The 25,720-nt window shown below is 38.9% G+C and overlaps 1 protein-coding gene across 1 annotated transcript in view; it reads right to left on the minus strand.

Annotated features, from left to right (window-relative positions):
• MGAT4D (MGAT4 family member D) overlaps positions 1–25,720 on the minus strand; it is a 50,890-nt gene that overhangs the window by 15,322 nt on the left and 9,848 nt on the right. The window contains exons 2-7 of the mRNA XM_027567357.1: positions 24,644–24,802; positions 20,856–20,993; positions 14,340–14,473; positions 11,687–11,733; positions 3,047–3,160; positions 1,174–1,249 (exon numbers count right to left, since the gene is read on the minus strand). Of these exons, the coding sequence (XP_027423158.1) occupies positions 1,174–1,249; positions 3,047–3,160; positions 11,687–11,733; positions 14,340–14,473; positions 20,856–20,993; positions 24,644–24,802 (668 nt within the window). The remainder of the gene's footprint in view (positions 1–1,173; positions 1,250–3,046; positions 3,161–11,686; positions 11,734–14,339; positions 14,474–20,855; positions 20,994–24,643; positions 24,803–25,720) is intronic.

The raw sequence follows: 25,720 nt of genomic DNA on the forward strand, positions 1-25,720 counted from the left end.
TCATGTTGAGGTTATTTCCTGTTAGTCAATTTTCATTTTCTAATTCTGAGACCAGAGATAATCAGTTTCTTTCCTAAATACTAGTAAGTAACATTCGATCTAAATCCTCTTCAGAAGAGGCTATTCATCTGGGTTCATTTTCACTCTCACAACTAATTAGTTTCCTGGTTAAGACTAACTGGTTTTATGCTTAGTTGATAAGTGCCCTGTTCTAGTGCCAAATACTGTGTTTGGCAAAGCAGTGACAAAAGGGAGGGGGCACTCTCGGCCCCACCTAGCTGGTTAGAAGTATGGTGCCAATAAGCATAGATCTCCATGAGGGGGTGGGGTGGAAAGGAACTTAGAATTTCCTTTTTAAATTTAATGTGTATTATGTGGAATCTATAGATGAAGAGGGGTTCCTAAATGATGTGGGAAGATGCGCAAGTCCTCAGGCACAACACCAGGGCACACAATAGAATCGTGCTCTTCCAAAAGGGGATGAGTACACTGGCTGCATCTCATGTCTCTATTACATTGCCTCTAACTAGGAATCGAAAGGGATTTTGTTTTTTTACAGTAAAAAGAGAAGATCTGGCTTCAGGCCTTTTTCAAATTCCCTCTCCATTCTCCAGTGATAGTCTGCAAACTCCTGTCACAACTGTGCACCCTCTCATGTGTGGTATATGCTTACTGTTGGGAAATGTGATATTATTATTTAACACCATGCAGGAATTTAGGAGGTACAGATTATATATAGTTGATGTATTTCACAAACACATAAGGCACTGTAGAGCTGTGTTACTCATAAAATGGGGCAACACAGAATAGCAATGATAAATGTATATATATATATATATATAATGTCTAACATAAGTGCCCAAAATATGTGTGCTTAATCTAATATACTTTGTGAGTAGAAAAAACATAAGTAATATAATTTATTTTTTTGCTAATTTGAGATTTTTTTCAGTTTGTTTCATGTAATTATAATTTCCTCTGTTAACAGTGACCCAGAAAGAAGACTGACACAGAATCAATGTTAAGCTTCCTTTTGGCATTTTAATATAATGGATATTTTCCACTTTTAAAGTACAGTCAAGTGGAAGGCTACAATGAGGAAGGAAGTAACTGAAGGAGAGAAGCAGGATATAATACTTCCACTTTCAATTATGTATCTAAATAAGGTCTTACCTGTAAATAATACATAGCTTTGGGCTGGGCATACAGCATCAAAAAACAAAAATCTAATACTTGTTTGATTCTCCAACTAGAGATAAATAATAAAATTTGTTAACATTTTTCAATTTAATTTTTATTTATAAGCATATCTTAGTAATTAAAAACAAACTTTTTTACACTTTACTCACAGAAAATACTATCTACGTTAAGTGAAACTGAATATCTTGTACTAAAGTTATACTACAAGGTTTCCCAACTTTATTCAGGGGACAGTGTCTGCCATTGCTAAGCCAGGATTAGCATAATCTACTTATTTTATGTTTTGGTTAGTCAAATTACCATCTATATAATAAAGTTAATATTCTTCCTGATCTTAGGTCTTGTTTAAATAAAAGTATAAAGAACCATTATACTAATTTAATACTAAACCAGATACTAGCTGGGCTTCCCTAGTCGCTCAGCAGTAAAGAATCTGCCTGCTAATGCAGGAGACGCAGGTTCAATCCTTGGGCCGAGAAGATCCCCTTGGAGGAGGAAATGACAAAACACTCCGATATTCCTGCCAGAAAAATCCCAGGAACAGAGGACCCTCATGGGCTACAGTCCATGGGGTCGCAAAGAGTCAGACATGACTTAGCGACTAAACAACAGATACTAGGCCAGGTCCTGAAGCTCCGGAGAGCAATACACAGCGTGGTTCTTGCCCTTCTGGGTCTCATAATCTAGCATGAAAGATAGAAAAATCATAAACCGAGAGCCATTAGACAAGTACTACATAAAGATATTGACAATGATGACTTATAATAAGATGGGAGGGCGGAGCAGCAGGAAGTAGAACATTCACTGTGGAGGAGCAGTACTGCAAAGGCATGGATTGTGAAGGAGCGTGCCGCCTCCGAGAACACTGTGAGCTGATGGAAAGGAAGTGGAGGATAGTGAGATCAGCGAGGACCTGCTCATGAAAAGTCTTTCATGACATGCAGGAAACTTTATATATCTCGTATGAAAAAGGATTCTTCTGGCTACAATATGGAGAATGAATTGGAGTCAAGGCTAGGCTAGGATTAGTGAAGTGAAGTCGCTCAGTCGTGTCCGACTTTTTGCCACCCCATGGACTGTAGCCTAACAGGCTCCTCTGTCCATGGGATTTTCCAGGCTAGGATTAAGGGAAGCCAATAGATCTCCAATGGTCTGAACTAAGCCCAAGGCAGAGGACTGGGGATGAGAGGGATAATGTAGAGAGAGAATCTAAAAATGAAATGATGATGGAGTCACAAAAGGCAGAAGGAAAACAAGGATCTAGAATGTCTCCCAGCTTTAAGACTCTAAGAACTGAGTAAAATGTGGGTCATTAAAAGCAAAACAAAATCCTTAAAAGATATCTAGATTCGGACATACCATTTATTACTTAAAAAAAGAACCCAGTGACAATAAGCTTCCTGGATAAAACTTTTTTCTGAATCTTAATGTCTTTTGCTCTACTGAGTTTTGAGGAACCAAATTATTATATTTCTTGTAAAACATACCACATTTATAATCGAACAGTAGCAAACCTTTGTATGTGTATAGAACTTTTTATTTTTTTAGAATTCTTTCATAAACACGACTGTATTTTATTTTCACAATGACTTTCCCATATACATAATGTGGATTTTATTATACATACTAGAACGTTGAGGAAGTTAAGGAAAAAAGGCTAAATTACCTGCCTCGGATAATCAGCAAATAGAAAAGCTGGGAGTGTTAATAGAATCTAGGTGCCAGCCAACAGAAGCTAGCTCCAGCATAGCGCTGGAGCATCAAATACTAACTACTATATGCTAAGTCTAACATTTTATCAGATGAAGCCAGTTATTTAAGGATACTACTTTTCAATATATCATACCTCTCTAATTTTTCTGAGTCGTCAGTTGATCGGGCAGCATGTGATATGTTTGGATAAAAATAAGCAGGTATAGAAATGACTTCTAAGGATCCAGATGTCACCTGCCTTTTGAATCTATAAACAGAAGTGGAGGAGTATAATTGAATTTGATTTACCAAAATCACACAATTAAAAATAAGTTCCTTATGTATATCCATATAGTATTTTGATCTTAATTACTTCACGATATACCTTATAGTGACATCATAAAATGAATACTTTTTTAAGCCAAAATATTTCTAAGTCAATGACACATGTAAAAAATTATAATGTACAATGTAAAATTAATTTCCTCTTATAAAAATTATAAGTATGTTGAATTTTTCAAGTTTTCAATCAGATATGCACTCTAACAGATGCAAGTTAATTGACTAGTTAGCACAGTATAGTAACTGCAAAATAGCAAAAAGTTAGAAGATTTAAATATTTAAATGCATAATTTTAGTTTAATAAGGTTCCTACCAAATAGCAATGTGGCTCCTGAAGTCAGACTGTCATAGAAAGGATTCAGTGTGACTCTTGTCCACAATTCTTTGGAGGAGTATTTTTTAGACTCTTTATTTTTAAAAGTTAATATTTATAGACCAACAAGGACATCATTAAAATGCATAAAATACTGCTCCAAAAGCTGTACTATAAATCTTGTACCATCAAGGTAAATAATGAGAGACCAGGTAGAGCATTTTAAATGGTTTTCCATAAGAGAAAAATTATGTGACTTTAAATGAGATTTAAATCTAGGTATGACATTATTTATTAAAATGGAAGCAGGACAGAGTTTATATGCATGATTTGAATTCAGTGCAAAATAGGCAGTCCTTGCTTTGAATTTCAGTTACTACATTTTAATTAAATAATGTACGTTTTCCCCAACACTTTTCAAATGTGAGTCTTCATGGAATATTAGCTGAATATAGTATAAAGTAGAAACTTCGCTTCCCGACTCCTCAGTTCATAAATCACTACATAAATAACAGATGCACGTCATCTCGTCACTTCTTCCAAGTCTGCTGGTGACTGGCCACCATGCATCTGTTTTTCAGGTCACTGATAGCCAGCAAAACATGCAATTGTGTTGCTTCCTTGTCTCCCAGTAATAAGCAAACCCACGTGACACTGAAGAAAATAACCCAAAGAGGGGACTGGCTAATAGATGAAAGTGCAGACAGTGATAACACTGGAACTTTCTCCGGATGCAACTAAAAGACCACAGACCCTGGGAATGTTGACACCTTCGCTCTCCAGAGACACCTGGGATGTGTTCCCACAGCTGCTTAGTGAAGGTGAACATGCCTGACATAAATGAGGAAAATGCTTGTAGCAGAAAGGATATCCTGTAGGATATGATGCTGGCAAAAAACTTCACATTAAAGGAACCCTCAGAGATGGTTCATGACATTGAAAATGTAAATGATAAAATGTAGGTGCCTGATCCAAACTCAGGAGTATGACAATTTGTCAGGGCATAAAAAAATGTTCACTCTGAATTTTAAGTTATAGGACAGGAAAAAGGCAAACAATGCTTAAACTACTTTTAATAAATTTTCTAAATGAAATACTTTATTCTCAATGATTGCCATGTTTTATTTATTTTTTAATTGAAGTACAGACGGTTTACAATATTATATTAGTTTCTGGTGTACAACACAGTGATTCAACATTTTTATAGATTATAGTCCATTTAAAATTATTACAAAATAATGGCTATATTTCCCTGTGCTGTACAGCATTTCCTTGTTGCTTATTTATTTTATACACAGCTGTTTGTGGCTCCATCTCCCTCCTCCCCTGTCCTTCCCCCACTGTATCTGTGCATCTGTTTTGTTATGTGTGTGTTTACTTTTTAGATTCCACATATAAGTGGTGGTAACAGGATATTGTCTTTCTCTGACTTATTTCATTAAGTGTAATACTCTCTAATCCATCCATATTGTTGCAAATGGCAGAATTTCATTCTTTTTTATGGCTGAGTAATATTCCATTTGTTGTGTTGTGTGCTTAGCCTTGTCCAACTCTTTGTGACCCCACGGACTGTAGCTCAACCAGCCTCCTCTGTCTGTGGGATTTTCCAGGCAAGAATACTGGAGTGGGTTGCCATTTCCCACTCCAGAGAGATCTTCCCGACCCAGGGATCAAACCTGCATCTCCTGCATTGGCAGGCAGATTCTTTATCCCTGAGCCACCTGGGAAGCCCGGTATTCCATTATATACATGTATCTCCCATCTTCTTCATCCATTCATCTCTTGATGGGCACATAGGCTGCTTTCATATCTTGGCTTTTACAAACAAAGCTATGAACACTGGGATGCATGTTTCTCTTCGAATTAGTGTTACCATTTTCTTCAGATATATACCCCGCAGTGGAACTGCTGGATCATACAGCAGTTCTACTTTTAGTTTTGGGGGGACTCTCCATAGTTAGTGGCTGCATGAATTTACATTCCCACCAACAGTGCACAAGCATTCCCTTTTCTCTACATCCTTCAAAAATATTATCTGTAGACTTTTTGATGATAGCCATTTTGACAGTCATGAGGTGATATTTCATTGTGATTTTGATTTGCATTTCTCTGATATTAGTGATGTTTTGCATTTTTCATGTCTCCACGTTTTAAATTACAGTGTACTAGATGAATATTAGCTTTACTATATTTTTCATTTTTCTATACATTTATAGCTGTCAGAAAGTATTAAACATTTTGACCAATGTTTAAAGGTCATGAAACAATTGCTTGCGATTATGTAGTCATATCCACAGGAAATGTTTGTAAACCTGTGTATTCTTTCTAGCTGATTCTGTCAAGAATCGCTTATGAGGATATCAAACTAGCGTGGATTAACGTCATTTTAGGATAACGTGTCTTCACTGAACAGTGGTTTATTATTCAGAATAAAGCAACTGAGAGGATAGCATGGGATATGAGGACATTTTAAGGATTTGAGTATAACGCAACATTCTCCTGGGAAATCTTCTTTGGGGAAAACTAGACATCCATGGTGTTTATTTAATCTTGCTCAACTCTGTCTCCTTTTACACACATCAGCTCTTTCAAGCCTTCCATACTGTTCTCAAGTTTATATGCTGCCAGTTAACTCCTCATTCTCAACGTATGATCTTTACCTCTCTCATAGAGAAACGAGAGACTACCTTTAAGGAGGGGACTGTTTCATTTCACCTTCCCTGTCCAAACTAGTTTTGTCTTACTCTTTCACCCATTCTTATCTTTTTTTACTTAGTCCTGCCTATATCTCCATGTGTGCCTTGCAACCAATCCCCCGCAGTACTTGCTCTATCAGCTTCCTCCCTCTTCACCTGAACACACAGAAAAACACTCAAGTTGCTCCCATCTCAAAACTCCCCAAACACGTCTCCCTCGAGCTAGTTTTAACTTTTCTCCCCATCAGTTAAGCTCATTTAGAAGAAACTAATTTTTGAAAATTTTATTATGAAAATTACCCAAAATATGCAAATCCCGAATCACCTAATTTCAACAACCATTAATTTTTTAACTTGTTCATCTATGCAGTCCACATTCTTTGCTTAAGAATTTTAAAACAAATCATAGATATCATATTTTACCCTTAAATTCTTCAGTGTAAAATTGTAAAAGGACATTTATTTATGTAATGACATGACAGTATCACATCTCACAAAACTAAGAGTAATTACTTAATATCACATAATACTCGGTGGATATTCACAAATCCCTAGCAGTTTAAGTACAGGGTCTAAAGGTGGGGGGTGGGGATGAGATCCTCTCACTATAATTGGTTATCTGATTATATTCTTTGCAGCCAAAGATGGAGAAGCTCTATACAGTCAACAAAAACAAGACCAGGAGCTGACTGTGGCTCAGACCATGAACTCCTTATTGCCAAATTCAGACTGAAATTGAAGAAAGTAGGGAAAACCACTAGATCATTCAGGTATGACCTAAATCAAATCCCTTATCATTATACAGTGGAAGTGAGAAATAGATTTAAGGGACTAGATCTGATAGATAGAGTACCTGATGAACTATGGAATGAGGTTCGTGACATTGTACAGGAGACAGGGATCAAGACCATCCTCATGGAAAAGAAATGCAAAAAAGCAAAATGACTGTCTGGGGAGGCCTTACAAATAGCTGTGAAAAGAAGAGAAGCGAAAAGCAAAGGACAAAAGGAAAGATATAAGCATCTGAATGCAGAGTTCCAAAGAATAGCAAGAAGAGATAAGAAAGCCTTCTTCAGCAATCAATGCAAAGAAATAGAGGAAAACAACAGAATGGGAAAGACTAGAGATCTCTTTAAAAAAATCAGAGATACCAAAGGAACATTTCATGCAAAGATGGGCTCGATAAAGGACAGAAATGGTATGGACCTAACAGAAGCAGAAGATATTAAGAAGAGGTGGCAAGAAAACACAGAAGAACTGTACAAAAAAGATCTTCACGACCCAGATAATCACGATGGTGTGATCACTCACCTAGAGCCAGACATCCTGGAATGTGAAGTCAAGTGGGCCTTAGAAAGCATCACTATGAAGAAAGCTAGTGGAGATATGGAATTCCAGTTGAGCTATTTCAAATCCTGAGAGACGATGCTGTGAAAGTGCTGCACTCAATATGCCAGCAAATTTGGAAAACTCAGCAGTGGCCACAGGACTGGAAAAGGTCTGTTTTCATTCCAATCCCAAAGAAAGGCAATGCCAAAGAATGCTCAAACTATCGCACAATTGCACTCATCTCACATGCTAGTAAAGTAATGCTCAAAATTCTCCAAGCCAGGCTTCAGCAATATGTGAACCGTGAACTTCCTGATGTTCAAGCTGGTTTCAGAATAGGCAGAGGAACCAGAGATCAAATTGCCAACATCCGCTGGATCATGGAAAAAAGCAAGAGAGTTCCAGAAAAACATCTATTTCTGCTTTATTGACTATGCCCAAGCCTTTGACTGTGTGGATCACAATAAACTGTGGAAAATTCTGAAAGAGATGGGAATACCAGACCACCTGACCTGCCTCCTGAGAAATTTGTATGCAGGTCAAGAAGCAACAGTTAGAACTGGACATGGAACAATAGACTGGTTCCAAATAGGAAAAGGAGTATGTCAAGGCTGTATATTGTCACCCTGCTTATTTAACTTATATGCAGGGTACATCATGAGAAAAGCTGGGCTGGAAGAAACACAAGCTGGAATCAAGATTGCCGGGAGAAATATCAATAACCTCAGATATGCAGATGACACCACCCTTATGGCAGAAAGTGAAGAGGATCTAAAAAGCCTCTTGATGAAAGTGAAAGTGGAGAGTGAAAAAGTTGGCTTAAAGCTCAACATTCAGAAAACGATGATCTTGGTATCTGGTCCCACCACTTCATGGGAAATAGATGGGGAAACAGTGGAAACAGTGTCAGACTTTCTTTTGGGGGGCTCCAAAATCACTGCAGATGGTGACTGCAGCCATGAAATTAAAAGACGCTTACTCCTTGGAAGGAAAGTTATGACCAACCTAGATAGCATATTCAAAAGCAGAGACATTACTTTGTCAACAAAGGTCCGTCTAGTCAAGGCTATGGTTTTTCCTGTGGTTATGTATGGATGTGAGAGTTGGACTATGAAGAAGGCTGAGCGCCGAAGAATTGATAATTTTGAACTGTGGTGTTGGAGAAGACTCTTGAGAGTCCCTTGGACTGCAAGGAGATCCCACCAGTCCATTCTGAAGGAGATCAGCCCTGGGATTTCTTTGGAAGGAATGATGCTAAAGCTGAACTCCTGTACTTTGGCCACCTCATGTGAAGAGTTGACTCATTGGAAAAGACTCTGATGCTGGGAGGGATTGGGGGCAGGAGGAGAAGGGGACGACAGAGGATGAGATGGCTGGATGGCATCACTGACTCGATGGCCGTAAGTCTGGCTGAACTCCGGGAGTTGGTGATGGACAGGGAGGCCTGGCGTGCTGCGATTCATGGGGTCTCAAAGAGTCGGACACGACTGAGCGACTGAACTGAACTGAACTGAACTATTTCTTTTTTAAGCATATTACCTAGACCAGTCACTTTAGTTTTTCTTTCTTTCTTTTCCCCCATGCAACTGTCATTTTGAAGGAAATGGGTCAGCTGTCCTAAAGAAGGTCCCACATCCTGGGGGTTTGCTCCAGATTACTTTCACCTCTCACTGTGGATACTCTGAACTGGAGCTTAGCTCCATAGGCTTGATTAAATTTGATGAGATAAAATTTATATTTTAAGGCAGGACAAGAAAATTTAAGCATAAAATTCTTTGTCCCAACCCTCTCCCTGAGTGTGCCATGTGCCTCTGCATTCCATATACATTAACCAGACTGCCTCAAAGATGGGAGTGCCAGCTAATCCATAAAGATCCATTTTTCCCCCCTTTCTTCTGGCGTAAATTTCTTAGAAGATTAGTATCCTTTCTCAACTCTGTAAGGGTTTGTAGTGACTTACTGCTCACTTTGTATCTGCTTACCTGGACTATGTATCCTTGGGGAACTTTAGGTAGACCATCACTGTGTCATGTTGATGTATGATCCTCTGTCTCAAAAATGTAACTGACTGTGCCTTTGACTTCTACCAGGGGGAAGAAATAGTCCTCAGAGCTTCTGAGAGTCTGTCTCCAGGGTTTTAATCCTAATTGGCTCTACTAAAATTCTCTTTTTCCTTAACTTGTTAATTGAATTTTCACTGACAGATTCAAGGTCATTTTGTTTTGTTTTGAGGTTGGTGACCAAGTACACCCTACAGTTATTTCTTGGCGCATTTCCTTTGCATCATAACAGAAGGCAAAATTGTCTGACTCTGTACCTTGCAGTGACACTGCCGCCAATTAGAGGGTCAGGGAGGGGAACTTGAGCCCTTCCTGCTATTGATAATTATTCCTCTGTTCTCAGCCCCCATTTCCCCACTCCCACTGTGCCAGATATTGTAGGGTGGGGGTCTGCAAGCCACCATTCCAAGACCCCTTGCCTGCTCTTTCCAGGTAGTCCTACGGGAGGCAGTGAGGAAAGAGACTGGAAGGCAGGAGGAGGAGATTCTCCATATGACTGGTTTCTGGAGAAGTCTCCAGCAGCGGCCTGGAGCGCAGGGCCATGGCAGCGCTGGCAGGAGCGACAGAGCTGCGTCCCAGCGTTGAGCACAGCACAGCAGCCCGCGCACACAACCGCAGACCTCGGGGTGCAACCCCATCTTCCTTTACGTTTCTCCTGCCTCCTTCCTTCTTCTTTTTCTTCTCTCAGCTCTTGTAAACCTTTTTGGCTAATTTTATGATTTTATTTTTTATATTTATTAATTCGGCTGCACTGGGTCTTAGTCCCATCAGGGCATGTAGGATCTATTAACAGTTCCCTGAACAGGGATTGAACCTGGACCCCCTGCATTGGGAGCAAGGAGTCTTAGCCACTGGACCACCAGGGGAGTCCCTTGGCCAATTTTTTTGTATTAAATTGTCTCTATTTCCTCTCTCTGAACCACCAAGAGTTTCCCATTTGGCTGCTGACTGATACATCTTCCTTGAAAGCTTCCCCTCCACCTGTCACTTCATGATATGCCTGAATTGCTTACGTTTCAAAATGGTGAGCTGCTAATTCTATTCATTCCCCAGTCACTGGCTGGAATTCTTTTAACTAGAATAAGTTGGCTTCATCCGCTAGAGCTATTTGGTGAGGGAAAAACAAAACAGAGCAAAGCGCTGCTGGCTGAAACAAACATGTCTGTTAGCCAGATTCAGCCTGAAGGCAACCCTAGCTTGTCACGCAAACAGCACACAGCCATAGCACCGATCATAAGGCTTTTCATGATCTCATTATGACCTGCCTCATCTCCATCAATCTTTCCTCCTTAATTCCAAACATCTACTACATTCAGGAGATATCAGTACTTACAGTCCTTCCCCCACATGTATCATGCTCCTTCTTTGGCCCTTCTGCCTTCCCAAGCAATTCTATTTGCCAGGCATTCTCTTCTCCTTCTGTCTGCCCAAAACATGTCTGATTACACTTGGACTCAGTCCAGTTATTAAGTTCTCCAGGAAGTCCTTCTTGGTACCTGAACTTAGAGTTAAATCCTTCCTACCTGGTGTGTTCTCACATTGCCCTTCCCATTCCACTAGCTTCCTTGCTGGGACTTGCTTTTTTTTTTTCCTCACCAGTTGTATGGCCCACTTAAGCATAAGGATTTGGAAGGCTGGGTCCATTCCACAGCATCTTTCTTGATAACAAATTTCATATTGGTTCATAGCATGTGCTTGCATCTCCTGGGGTGCACGCAGCAGGAGATTCTAAGCAGAAGCTGTGAAAGTAACCTCATACAGTAAGGAACACAAGAACGGTTTAAAAATAATCCAGCAGGCTTCTCTCAGAGGCCATGGATTTCATGAAGAATAGATACTATAAAAATAATATCATGACAAATATGGACTTTAATGGGTAGATGATGTACAGAATTGGGGGGAAATTATAAGCTACATTTCATCACAGCATTGATAGAACTACACGTTTTTTCTGCACAGTTACACTCACTGAATAGAATAAGACACTAATAAAAACATGTAATTGGACAGAAAAATGAAAGAAGTTATTTTTAAATTTATCACATAGTACTTACTTTTTTGTAATCATGTCAACCACAGATTTTACATAATTTTCGTTACTCTAAAAATGAGAGAAATATTTTACTGAAATGAAGAAGCATGCCTCATAGTTCTACTAATGCATGTAAATCTAGTTTATGTGTGGAATGTTACTACGTCTTAATATTTCTAGTGTTTTTACTTTCTATGAAAGAGTTAAAATATTCATGCATCTAAAAGATCGGACTGGAATAGTGAAGACACTTTATCCTCCCTTTGTCATAATATGAAATATCGCTATACACCTATTACAATTAGAAATTAGTACACAAAAACTTATGTATCTAAAACAGCTTTGTCCTAAAAATGGGATGGCTTATTTCAAAGAACTGCCCTTTTTTGAAAGTGTCTTCATTTTATGAGTATTGTACTACAAGAAGCTTACTTCAAAATCACACCACATTTTTCTAGATGGTATTTGTTGGCTTGATTCCCAAATTTTCTTCCATCAGCAAACTGTATCTACTCTGCTATGTTAGGTGACAGATTCATTTGTAAGTAGCTTTTGATGGCTTATACTTTCAGGTAATTTTTTTAAACATAACCTATGGCATTTATAAGATGTAGCCTCAGGGCCCACAAGCATTCCCAACACAAAATTGTGAGAATATTTGAATACTTATAGTTCTACTACTGTCAACTCTGAGTAGTCTGAAAGGCAACTTTGTATACAGTTAAACTGCTTGTTTAAAAATATCAGCCGTGATACAGACCACTCTATTATAGTACTTCCGTTTCTTAAGATAGCCAAAAATATAATCACCAGCTATTTCTTACCCACTGAAACATATGTTAAATGTACTACTAAAGTTATACCTCTTAAGCATTCTATAGTCCATTTGAAAATTTGTCCCCTGATATTTTATTATTGGTCTAAACATTTTAGGCAGATGTGCCAACAGTAAAGAAATAAAGATTGTAATATGTAACACATGGTAATGTGATAAAACATTTTGAAGATTATATAAATGCTTCCAATATTAAAAAATTAAACTTGGACAGAATGGTTATTTAATCTTTTATTTCTATGTTCCTATTAATTCTTCTTCTGCTTGTTTTGCGTTTTTCTGCACCACAATGAGAGAGTAGCCCCTATCTCTGAAACTAGAGAAAAGCCCGAGCAGCAATGACTAAGACATGTTTTTCATAGAAAATTCAAACAACAGAGAAAAAAACTTAAAGGACAGCAGAGATCCTTTTAACTCTCAATATCCAGAGATAACCATTATTAATATTTTGAAGATCATCATTCCGAGGTTTGTTCATTGTCTTTTTTTATGTATTCTATCATTTTATGTATTCTATCTATTTTTCCTTTCTTTCCTTGATTCCTCTATCACAGTTTCCATAGATAATATAATGTTAAACGTGATACTTTACAACTTTTTTCAGTCAACAATATGATATGGACATCTTCTATATCACTGAATATGGATATTCATTCTTTCAATGGTTACAAATTATTGCAATGTAGACAAAAGTACTTACCCTCTCACTGATACCTATTTTGGCTGTATCTAATATGCTATCATAAAACAACAGTGCACTGAAAATCTTTGAAATTGCCACTTACTGAACACTTGCTACGTGACATACATCACTGTAAGTACTCCCCATATATTAGCTAATTTAATGGCCAAAACATCCATATACTACAGGCAATATCATCACTGTTTCACAAATAAAGAAAGTGAAGCATGGAGAAGTTAAGCAACTTGTTCAAGGCAGGAAGTGGAGGAGCTGGCATCTGAACCTTGGCAATCTAGATCCAGAGTCTGTTCTCAATCACATCGGCACATTTTGCACTATATTATGTACTACAAACATATCGTCACTGTCTACTGTCACATTTTGATTATTTTGAAATTCTTGCTTGATTATCTCTTTAGGATAACTCCCAAGACTTGAGATTTCTGATTCAAAGGATAGACACATTTAAAATCTGATATCTTCTGCCAAATTCTTCTCTGAAACACCTTTTATGGTGTTAATATTTATACCACACTTTACAATTTTACATGGCATCAGAGGCAAGACAGAAAACTTTGGGCTGCTAGACAGATGCAGATTTGAATCTGCTCTATTAAGTGCTGGGAAAACTATTTACTTTCTTTAAGACCCAGGTTTTTCATCTGGATACCTACTTTACAGGGTTATATGCAGGTTATAAATAATGTATATAAAAATTGTCCACAATCCTTCAGACATAGAAAGGAGTCCCTCAATTAATAATAGTTACTGTGACTTAATATAAATTATCTCTTGATTCATATACTAACCTTTTCTTGGTCTGGGCAGGTTTTGTTACTATAGCATCCATTTACATGTCCTGTTTTTAAATATAATTTCTGTACCATATAGTATACAGGGTTCCTGATAGCATATTTAACAATATAATCATATTTCTCCACACAGAACTGTTTCATTTCCCTTAAACTGATGGTGGTATCAAACAAGTATTAAATACATTGTTATTCAAAAAAGGCATCTAGGAGATGCTTTTTAAAATTTAAGATAAAATTCAAAATGATGCAGTGATAACCACAGAGGAAATTACCACTGTGATTACCACAGTGTTTAGAGACTACGGGTCAGGAGTGAGGCGACCTGTTTATTTTTCATACATACATCTGCGATAGAGACGATCACCACAGAGTCCTTCTCTTCTGGAAGAGTCATCCTGGAGAGGATAGAGGTCAGTGTTTGCTTCAGGTAACTGTAATTTCCTCTGTTGACAGTGGAAATACCCAGTGCAAAGGTAACTGCAGGCACAGGAATATGGTATCATTTCAAAGCACAGAGAAAAACGTAATTTAGCACGAATATGTATGCTCATTACTATGTTTGGGTTAGTTGTGTCGTCATCAAAAAAGTATTTGCAACTCTATTGCAAAAATAATCCAAACTGCTGTTAAGTTTTATCACATATTTTCTTTTTGAGGAAATTCCGATTTGCAGGGAATTGTTAGCAAACGCATTAAATAGACTCTATGATGCTCTCATGTGAAGAGTTTCAATGTACTGAAAAATAAAACTAGCCATTCTCCATTTATTACAGCTGTCATCTAACTGGGTACAAAACATCATACACTGGCTGATTTTCTATTCTTCTTCCCAAGGAGATGCTGGAACCTAAAATAGGAAAAATACTTTGAAATATTTTCACCTGTGAAAAAATTGTATGAAGTAATTTCTAAATGACTGATGGAATCTATCAGGCATGGATCCATGACTTTAAGTGACTTTTATTGCATGTTAATGACTGAAGCACTAGGAGAAGAGACCCCATTTCCAACAGATGTTAAGATACTATCAGCGAAGTCTACCCAAACTCAATCTTTGCTGTACCAGTGCTCAGCTATTTGAGTTGGGTCAAGATATACAGTCAGTCAGTTCAGTCGCTCAGTTATGTCTGACTCTTTGTGACCCCATGGACTGCAGCATGCCAGGCCTCCCTGTCCATCACCAACTTCTGGAGCCTATTCAAACTCATGTCCATCGCGTTGGTGATGCCATCCAATCATCTCATCCTCTGTTGTCCCCTTCTCCTCCCATCTTCAATCTTTCCCAGCATCAGGGTCTTTCCCAATGAGTCAGTTCTTTGCATCAGGTGGCCAAAGCACTGGAGTTTCAGCTTCAGCATCAATCCTTCCAATGAACATTCAGGACTGATTTCCTTTAGGATGGACTTGTTGAATTTCCTTGCAGTACACCACAGTTAAAAAGCATCAATTCATCCGCGCTTAGCTTTCTTTATAGTCCAACTCTCACACCCATACATGACTACTGGAAAAACCATAGCTTTGACTAGATGAACCTTTGTTGGCAAGGTAATGTCTCTGCTTTTTAATATGCTGTCTAGGTTGGTCATAGCTTTTCTTCCAAGGAGAAAGTGTCTTCTAATTTCATGGCTGCGGTTACCATCTGTAGTGATTTTGGAGTCCAAAAAAATAAAGTCAGCCACTGTTGCCCCATCTATTTGACATGAAGTGATGGGACCGGATGCCATGATCTTAGTTTTCTGAATGTTGAGTTTTAAGCCAACTTTTCCACTCTCCTCTTTCACTTTCATCAAGAGGCTCTTTAGTTCTTCTTTACTTTCTGCCATAAGCGTGGTGTCACCTGCATATCTGAGGTTATTGATATTTCTCCCGGCAATCTTGATTCCAGCTTGTGCTTCAGCCAGCCCAGCGTTTCTCATGATGTACTCTGCATATAAGTTAAATAAGCAGGGTGACAATATACAGCTTTGACATACTCCTTTCCCAATTTGGAACCAGTCTGTTGTTCCATGTCCAGTTCTAACTGTTGCTTCTTGACCTGCATACAGATTTCTCAGGAAGCAGGTCAGGTGGTTTGGTATTCCCATCTCTTGAAGAATTTTCCACAGTTTATTGTGATCCACACAGTCAAAGGCTTTGGCATAGTCAATAAAGCAAAAGTTGATGTTTTTCTGTCCTGTCCTGCCTTAATTTCCACACCTTTATAATGGAGATAAGTACTTCGAGAATGGCTCAGTGAGGAACTCAGAAAAATCCTCTCCCTAAAAAGCAATAATCAAGCTGTAAAACAAAGTTGTCAAAACCATCAGAGCCCTGGTATACAAAACACTGAGAGGTGTTTACTTAAGAAAAATTATTGAACTTCAGTGACAGCAGTAAGAATCAGTATTTCCCTGATTACTATTGTGTTTGAGCATATTTTCATATGTTTGTTGACCTTTGGATATTCTTTTGTGAAGTCCCTGTTCAAGATTTGTCCATTTCTCTATTAAGCTGTCTGTATTTTCCTTACTGATTTACTGATGCTCTTCATAGATTCTTAATATGAACCCTTTGTCAGTTATGTGTATTATAAATATCATCTTCCATCACGGGTTTCCTTTTCAATGTTTTAAGAAAAGATGCTCTTAACTTTAGCACTGTGCAATTTATCAATCATTTCCTTTATGGCCAGTGCTTTGTGATTCCTGCTGAGAAATGTTTGCTTATCTTCAAGTCCATAAAGATGTTTTCCAGATCATCTTCTAGCTGATTTATTATCTGCCTGTTATATTTAGATCTACAATCCGCCTGGAATTGATTTTTATGAATGGTGTGAAGCAGGAGTCAAGTTTCAAATTTTGGGATCTACTCTTGAAAGGAATTTCTTGAACAGCCTCTCATGTCTTAGGATATGGAATACATTTACAAAAATCTGCAAGACCCTTAGTGACCCAGTCCCAACCTACATCTTCTGTTTCAAATACCCTCTCTCAAAACCAGTCTTCCTTGGTATCTTTCAGCTTCCCAGATTGATCATTCAGTCCTCGTTCCTCTCCAGGCATCTGCACGCACCATTCCTTGGTGCCCAGAACACTCTTTTTCGGGCGCCTGTGCTAGTTCTACTCACTCTTTCTAAATGGATTCTGACCTCGTCTCTCATACAACTTGTCCTTTTTGTTGCTACCCATTTGTCTTCCTACCTAGGCTGCACACTGAGTGAGGGTTGACTCTGCTTCTCTTGTTCACTGTTATTATGAATCCAGCATTAACATAATGACTGCCACATAACAATGTCCAAAAATCTGGGATGGATAAACACATGGCCAAACTCCTCTATTATTTGGCCTCTGCCTCATATTTTACTGCCAACAGACACCAGCCCCAGTTGTGCACACAAACCACATCTTTTTTTCCAAGTCCTCTTGCTGTTAGACCTTTCACATTCTTTCTTCTCCTTTTCTGCTATCCACCATCTGTCTTTTCTCTACTTGCATGCATGCATGTGTGCTGAATTGTTTCAGTTGTGTCCAACTCTTTGCGACTCTATGGACTGTAGCCCACCAGGCTCCTCTGTCCATGGGATTCTCCAGGCAAGAATATTAGAGTGGGTTGCCATGCCCTCCTCCAGGGGTTCTTCCTACCCCATGAATCAAACCCATGCAGGAGAACCTGCATCTCCTGCATTGGCAGGCAGGTTCTTTATCACTAGCACCACCTGGGAAGCCCTTTTCCTTACTCATCCCATTGCAATTCTTTTTATTCTTTATGTCTCACTTTAGATGTCACCTCCTCCAGGAAGCCTTCCCTAATTCCCCAAGTACAGATTCAGTTCAGTTCAGTTCAGTCACTCAGTCATGTGGGACTCTTTGCGACCCCATGAATCGCAGCACGCCAGGCCTCCCTGTCCATCACCAACTCCCGGAGTTCACCCAAACTCACGTGCATCGAGTCGGTGATGCCATCCAGCCATCTCATCCTCTGTCATCCCCTTCTCCTCCTGCCCCTAATCCCTCCCAGCATCAGGGTGTTTTCAAATGAGTCAGCTCTTCCCATGAGGTGGCCAAAGTATTGGAGTTTCAGCTTTAGCATCAGTCCTTCCAATGAACACCCAGGACTGGTCTCCTTTAGGATGGACTGGTTGGATCTCCTTGCAGTCCAAGGGACTCTCAAGAGTCTTCTCCAACACCACAGTTCAAAAGCATCAATTCTTCGGCGCTCAGATTTCTTCATAGTCCAACTCTCACATCCATACATGACCGCTGGAAAAACCATAGCCTTGACTAGATGGACCTTTGTTGGCAAAGTAATGTCTGTGCTTTTTAATATGCTATCTGGGTTGGTCACAAAGATTGGCCTTCCCTAAATCCCCAAGTAGATTTGGCTCTACCCTTGCATATCCTTGTCAGAGCACTGATTAATTTCTATTGTAATTGTTTCCTCATTTGTCTCTAAGAGGATAAGTTCCGAGTCTGTTCATCACTATCTCACTAGAGCCTAGTAAGTGTTTGGTGCTGGGCAGAAGCTTGTTAAAGCAGGAAACGTGGAAGACTTCACAAAGAAGTTGTCAGTTAAGCTGAAAAGTCATATTGGATAAGAGATATGACAAGTTAGTTGTGTGTTGACAGGAGGTGATATGTTCCTTATAGGCAATTATCAACTGATAATTATCAACTTGTAGGAAATGTCTAGGGTTGCTGCAAAAAAAGGAAGTGGCAGAAAATGAGATTTGAAAGATATAGCCTTTAAAAGACTTTGAAAGATACAGACTACTGTGCACATACCCAGGACTTCCCTTGTGGCTCAGACGGTAAAGCGTCTGCCTACAATGCAGGAGACCTGGGTTCGATCCCTGGGTCAGGAAGATCCTCTGAAGAAGGAAATGGCAACCCACTCCAGTACTCTTGCCTGGAAAATCCCATGGATGGAGGAGCATGGTAGGCTACAGTCCATGGGGTCGCAAAGAGCTGGACACGACTGAGCGACTTCACTTGGTCTTGGTGCATATACCATATCAGGGAGTTAATGTCATTCTATACGCACTGAGCATCTACTGAAGGATTTTAAGGAACAGTTGTGCATGATGAGTTATGCACTTAAGTATGTCCCTCTGAGGAAAGTATTAGGAATGAATTGACTTTGACAATACTAAAGCCAAGAGAAAAATGACAAGTCTATTTCAATAGACCAGGCAAGAAAAGAAGGCTGAATGAAAAATAGTTACAGAAGGGCTATAGAGAGTAGAAATTATCTGAGATATATCAGAATAGAGAGGATACAAGCCTGATGACAGGTTCTCCAGGAGGCCATGCTACAGACTTCAGTACTCTTGCAAATGTTTTATGTCATCTTTAAGGTAGCTAAAATCTCCCTTTAAATTACTTCTGAGGATGAAGGTTTATATGCAAGCCTCTCCTTCCAAGGAAGGAGGAAATCCACAAAAGGAGTCTCAAAAGAAGGATGAATATATTCAGCAATGGTTGTAAAGAAGGAAACAGTTGGGGGATTAGACAATTATTCAGGATTTAATGCAGCACTGATAACCGGTTTATTTCAACACCCCAAGCTCCCACGCAAGGAATTCCATTGCTCTTCCCAGTTACCAACCTCTCTCTCTCTCCTTCCTTTCACTCTATATCATGGGCTTTAGTTTATCTTTTCTGATGCTTATCAAGGCTGGGCTTCTCCTTGGTATCCAGTATCTTAGAGTTACTGGGTACTGATTTTACCTTCGCTGTGTCTTTCAACTCCTCCTCTTTCTGTAAGATGTAGTTTTGTCTGGTGTGTACTCTCTCATACATTCACGCATGTGTATGTACATACTTATAGGCCACGATTAAAATACTTCTAGGAAGGAATATGATGCAAGTGAAGACCTTTACAAGTGTGATCTCAGACAGTTCCATCATCTCTCTAGGCCTCAGGTAAGAAATAAAGATAATCACAGGCCCTCCTGCACTGGATTGTGAGAATGAAATGAGATAATGAAAGAAAACATCTAACTTGGTATATGGGACACAGAATTCGGGAGATGGAAAACAATGTCACCTGGCTCCTCCATCCCAACACAACAGGTTTCTTAGAGGCATGTGATACAGACCAGCGCTGTTTATTCCCAAGGAACTGCCAAGAGCAGAGGTCAGCTCACTTTTTCTATTGAAGGGCCAGACAGTACAATTTTCAGCTCTTGGGCCATATCATCTCTGCTGACGCTACTTATCTCTGCTGCTGAAGCACAAAAGCAGTCGTAGACAATAAGTGAACAATGAGCATGACTATGGTCCAATAAAGCTTCTTAAAGACAGGCAAATCTGGCCTGCAGGTGCTGGTTTGCTGACCTCTGACCTGGAATGACTCGCTCATTGGAATGAACAAGGTTGGTGGCAATGGCAGGTGTTCTGAGATTTAACCTAATATCCTTGCTTCCAATGCAAATACTTTTTCTCTTCTCCTATACGTGGTGAAATTGAACTTATTCTTCAAGGCTTAACTCAAGCATTATCTCTTCTGTAAGGCTTTTATTGACTTTGCTCCCCAGAAAGATGAGGAAATAGGAAGACAACCAGATAAGAAATACATTTATCAAAACCAAAGGAGAAAAGAGTTGCCAAGCATGTAACAGATGCTTAATGATGTCTGGCTTATATTGACTTATTTTCAAAGCATGTTCATTAAACTTGGATTTAAATTCAAGTCTCCAAATATTTATTGAACAATTTTTTTCTGAAAGACAATACACTGATTTCCAGTAATACAAATGAATGCCAGATAGGCTTGGGGTCTGTCTGAATATCATATGAGTTGATTACATTTTAAAATTTAAAAGGATGTTTCCAAACATCAAAATGTCTGTATTTGATCTTCCAATGCTAAGTTTTCTTACCGCCTGTTTTCTCTCTGCCCATGATTACATCAGGGTAAATTCTATCTACTTTCCTTAGATGAGGGAAAAAGAACTTTAAGACTTCAAATGCATCAGATACTGTTTCATTTGTATCCGAGGCATTCACTTTCTTCTCAACTGAAAAAGAGAAAAGATAGGGTTTTTGAGTTCACAACTATAGGGATTCTTCTCTTTCCAGTACAATTTTTTAACATAGTAGTTAATAAGTTAATTCACGATTAATTAAGTATTCAATATATAGGATACACACTATTAACTGTGAATTAACAACATTGTAAGGCTATAAAATACAGCTCAAAGATTATTGATTCATGTTTATTTTAAAGTGAAAGTGTTAGTCACTCAGTCATGTCTGACTCTTTGTGACCCCATGGACTGTAGCTCACCAGGCTCCTCTATCCATGGAATTCTCCAGGCAAGAATACTGGAGTGGGTTGCCATCCCCTTCTCCAGGGGATCTTCCCAACCCAGAGATCAAACCCAGTCTCCTGCATTACAGGAGGATTCTTTACCATCTGAGCCACCAGGGAAGCCCATTTATTTTCAAGGTATTTAATGAAAATCTAACACTATAAGTGACACAACCAGAGGCTAACAGAACAGACGGTTCCAAACGAAGGAAGTAGAACTGAAACATGCTCTAACTGGCCTGCTCTACCACTTTAACATCACATCATCAAAGCCTGTATTTTTATAACTTTATTTTCAAGCCTCTCAACATTTAATGACTCCACTCATTCAAATTTGCCCCATCATTCTGAAAAAGAAGAACAAAGTTGAAGGACGTACAGTACCCAATTTAATTCATAATACATACTACAGTAATCAAGGCGGTGGAGTACTACAGAACAAACAGATACACAGACCTATGGAACAACAGAGATACAGACATAGATCCACACAAATATGGCCAACTGATTTTTGAAGAAGATGTACAGGTAATTGCAGAGAGAAAAACCTTTTTGATATATGATTCTAAAACACTTAGACATTCACATGAAAAAGACTGAACCTTGCATTTCTCTAATAATTAGTGATGTTGAGCATCTTTTCATGTGCTTCTTGGACATGTACATCTCCTTTGGAGAGACGTCTATTTGGTCTTCCACCCATGTGTAAAATAGATACCTAGGGGGAGGCTGCGGTATAGCACAGGAAGCTCAGCTCGGTGCTCCGTGATGACCTCAGTGGGTGGGAGGAGGGGAGGGAGAGAGGTCCAAGGGGAAGGGGATACATGTATACATATAGCTGATACATTTCATTATACAACGGAAACGAACACAACTTTGTAAAGCAATTATACTCTAATAATAAAAACTGTGGTGTTTGAATGTGGTGTTGGAGAAGACTCTTAAGAGTCCCTTGGGCTGCAAGGAGATCCAACCAGTCTATCCGAAAAGAAATCAGTCCTGAATATTTATTGGAAGGACTGATGTTGAAGCTGAAACTCCAATACTTTGGCCACCTGATGCGAAGAGCTGACTCATTTGAAAAGACCCTGATGCTGGGAAAGATTGAAGGCGGGAGGAGAAGGGGACGACAGAGGATGAGATGGTTGGATGGCATCACCAACTCAAGGGACATGAATTTGAATAAACTCCAGGAGTTGGTGATGGACAGGGAGGCCTGGTGTGTTGCATTCCGTGGAGTCGCAAAGAGTCGGAAACGACTGAGCGAATGAACTGAACTGAATAAAAACTGAAACTTTACCTATACTTCATGCCATTTATAGAAATAAACTCAAAAGTTTCATAGACCTAAATGTAAAATCTAAAATGATAAATTAAAAAAAAAGGAAAATCTTTATGACCCTGAGTTAGATACAGAGTTCTTAGATACAACATCAAAGGCATAATACATAAAAAGGAAAACTCGACTTTATCAAAATTAAAAATGTTTGCTTTCTGAAGGACACCACAAAGAAAATAAGACAAATCACAGCCTGGGACAAATCACACATCCATGAGATATGTATCCAGGATATCTACAACTCTCAAAACTCAACAGTTCAGTTCAGTCGCTCAGTTGTGTCCTATTCTTTGTGACCCCATAGACTGCAGCACGCCAGGCTTCCCTGTTCATCACCAACTCCCAGAGCTTGCTCAAACTCATGTTCATCAAGTGGGTGAGGCCATCCAACTATCTCATCCTCTGTCATCCCCTTCTCCTCCTGACTTCAATCTTTCCCAGCATCAGGGTCTTTTCCAACGAGTCAGTTCTTCGCATCAGGTGGCCAAAGTTTTGGAGCTTCAGCTTCAACATCAGTCCTTACAATGAATATTCAGGACTGATTTCCTCTAGGATTGACTGTTTTGATCTTCTTGCTGTCCAAGGGACTCTCAAGAGTCTTCTCCAACACCACACAGTTCAAAATATCAACTTTCTTGATGCTTTCTTTATAGTCCAACTCTCACATCCATACATAACTACTGGAAAAACCATAGCTTTGACTATATGGACCTTTATTGGCAAAGTAATGTTTCTGCTTTTTAATATGCTTTTTAATATTCAAAACTCAACAACAAGAAAAAACCACTCAATTAGAAATGTGTAAAAATCTGAATAGGAATCTCATCAAAGAAGATATATGGAGGGCCAAGGAGCACATAAAAAAGTTCAACATCATTAGTCACCAGAGAAATACACCTTAAAACTATGAGAGGCCATGACACCAGAAAGGCTATAATTAACTGGAGTGACTGTGACTCTCATACATTGATCCAAAATGACACAACCACTCTGATAAACATCTTGGCAGTTTCTTATAATGTTAAACATCCACCTATCATATGCCCATCAATCCTAGATATTTATCTTAAAGAAAGGAAAATTATCTTCATACAAAAAAATCTGTACACGAATGCTTATGACAACAGGTAGTTGCAATCACCAAAAAACAAAGAAACCTGAAAAACAATCCAAATGTCTCTTAATTGGTGAAACAAACTCTCCACTGCACATCCATACAGTGGAATATTACTAAGTAACTAAAAGGCAACAAACAATCGGTCGCATAACAACTTGGATGAATCTATGCTAAGTCAAAGAGTCCATAAAGGTTATACACTGTGTGATTCCATTTGTATGGCATTCTGGAAAATGGAAAACTATGAAGAATTGATCAGCGGCTGCCAGGGGCTGAGTTCAGGGGAGGTACTGGATTACAGAAGGGGAAGCAGGAGGCAGAACTTTTCATCCTGAAGAAACGGAAAGCCAAGGAAAGTTGATTTGCAGGACAGTGTAGCCTTCACTTTGGCTAACGTGAGCATAAACAGGTGGGGACAAGAATGGAGAGAGAAAAGGGGAAAAAAGATGTTAGCAGTCATTCAGATGAAGCATGAAAGGAGCCTGATTCGGGTAGTAGAGATGGTGACAGAAAAATGTGGATAGATTTGTGAGATATACAGGATTATGAATCAATAGGACTGCTCACTGACAGTCATGGGAGAAGTATGCTAGAGGAAGAGGAAGGATTCAGAGAGGATGTGCAGGTTTCTGGCTGCTTCTGTCAGATGGATCACGGATGGCGGCACCGTTCACAGAGACAGAAACTAGAAGAGGACCATTTTCGAGGTACAGGTGAGAGGAAATTTATCAGTGATGTCTCTTACCGTACTTTTGCATATTTCATAGTAAAAGAATGAGTACTGATTTAGTTATATCTACTGGAAACAAATGCCCTAAAATCAGAAAGCATAAAATCTAAATTTCCAAACACAAAACATTACACAACAAACCACCATACACAAAACAAAAACAATGCAAACCTGCGTTTTGTGCATCACGTTCTTTCTCTGAAATGTCAAGTTTCATTTCCTTGAAGGCATTAAGCAACTCTTGGCGATTTCTTTCTGTTTTGTTTTTTAAGCGTAGTATACTTTCCTTAAACTCCAAAATATGGTTTCTACAATTAGTTAATTGATTACCTACAAAGAAAACATGTAGATATTTATACATGTAGCAATATCATGTAATTTTCTATAATATATGGGCTTCCTAGGAGGTGCCAGTGGTAAAGAACCCACCTGCCAACGCAGGAGACATAAGAGACACAGTTTCGATCCTAGGCAATATCATACAATTTTCTATAACAAAATGTAAAGTATATACTTCAATACAGTTATATATAACACTACATTTATATGTATGTGTGTATGTATATAGTCCCTGGAGAAAGAAATGGCAACCCACCCCAGTGTTCTTGTCTGGAGAACTCATGGACAGAGGAGCCTGGCAGGCTTCACGGAATCCCAAAAGAGCCAAACACGACTTAACTACTGAACAGTAACAACATATATAGTGCTGTGCTGTGCTTAGTCGCTCAATCGTGTCTGACTCTTGTGACCCCATGAACTGTAGCCCGCCAGGCTCCTCTGTCCATGGGGTTCTCCAGACAAGAATACTAGAGTGGCTTGCCATGCCCTCCTGCAGGGGATCTTCCCAACCCAGGGATCAAACCCAGGTCTGCAATGCAGGCGGATTCTTTACCAGCTGAGTTACCAGAGAAGCTCATATAGTGCTATATACATATAATATACATGTACATGTATACATAAAAAAGAATGAAGTGTTAAAAATGGTAATATCTAGAAGGGGAGATTATCAATAGTTTTTGCTTTATTATTTTGTGCTTTTCTGTATTTTCCAAATTTTCCATTTTGTGCATGTATTAGATTTGAACTTAGAGGGAAAAGCAAGTAAAGGCAAAAAATTCACTTCTAGGAATTTTTCTGAAGAAAATGACCAGAAATATGTACACAGATTTGGCTCTAAGGATATTCAACATAAGCAGCATTATTTATCACCGTGAGAAAACTGAAAACAACCATAATGCCCAGGGATGG

Source organism: Bos indicus x Bos taurus, chromosome 17 (assembly GCF_003369695.1).
Source record: "Bos indicus x Bos taurus breed Angus x Brahman F1 hybrid chromosome 17, Bos_hybrid_MaternalHap_v2.0, whole genome shotgun sequence".
In the NCBI taxonomy this organism is placed as follows: domain Eukaryota; kingdom Metazoa; phylum Chordata; class Mammalia; order Artiodactyla; family Bovidae; genus Bos; species Bos indicus x Bos taurus.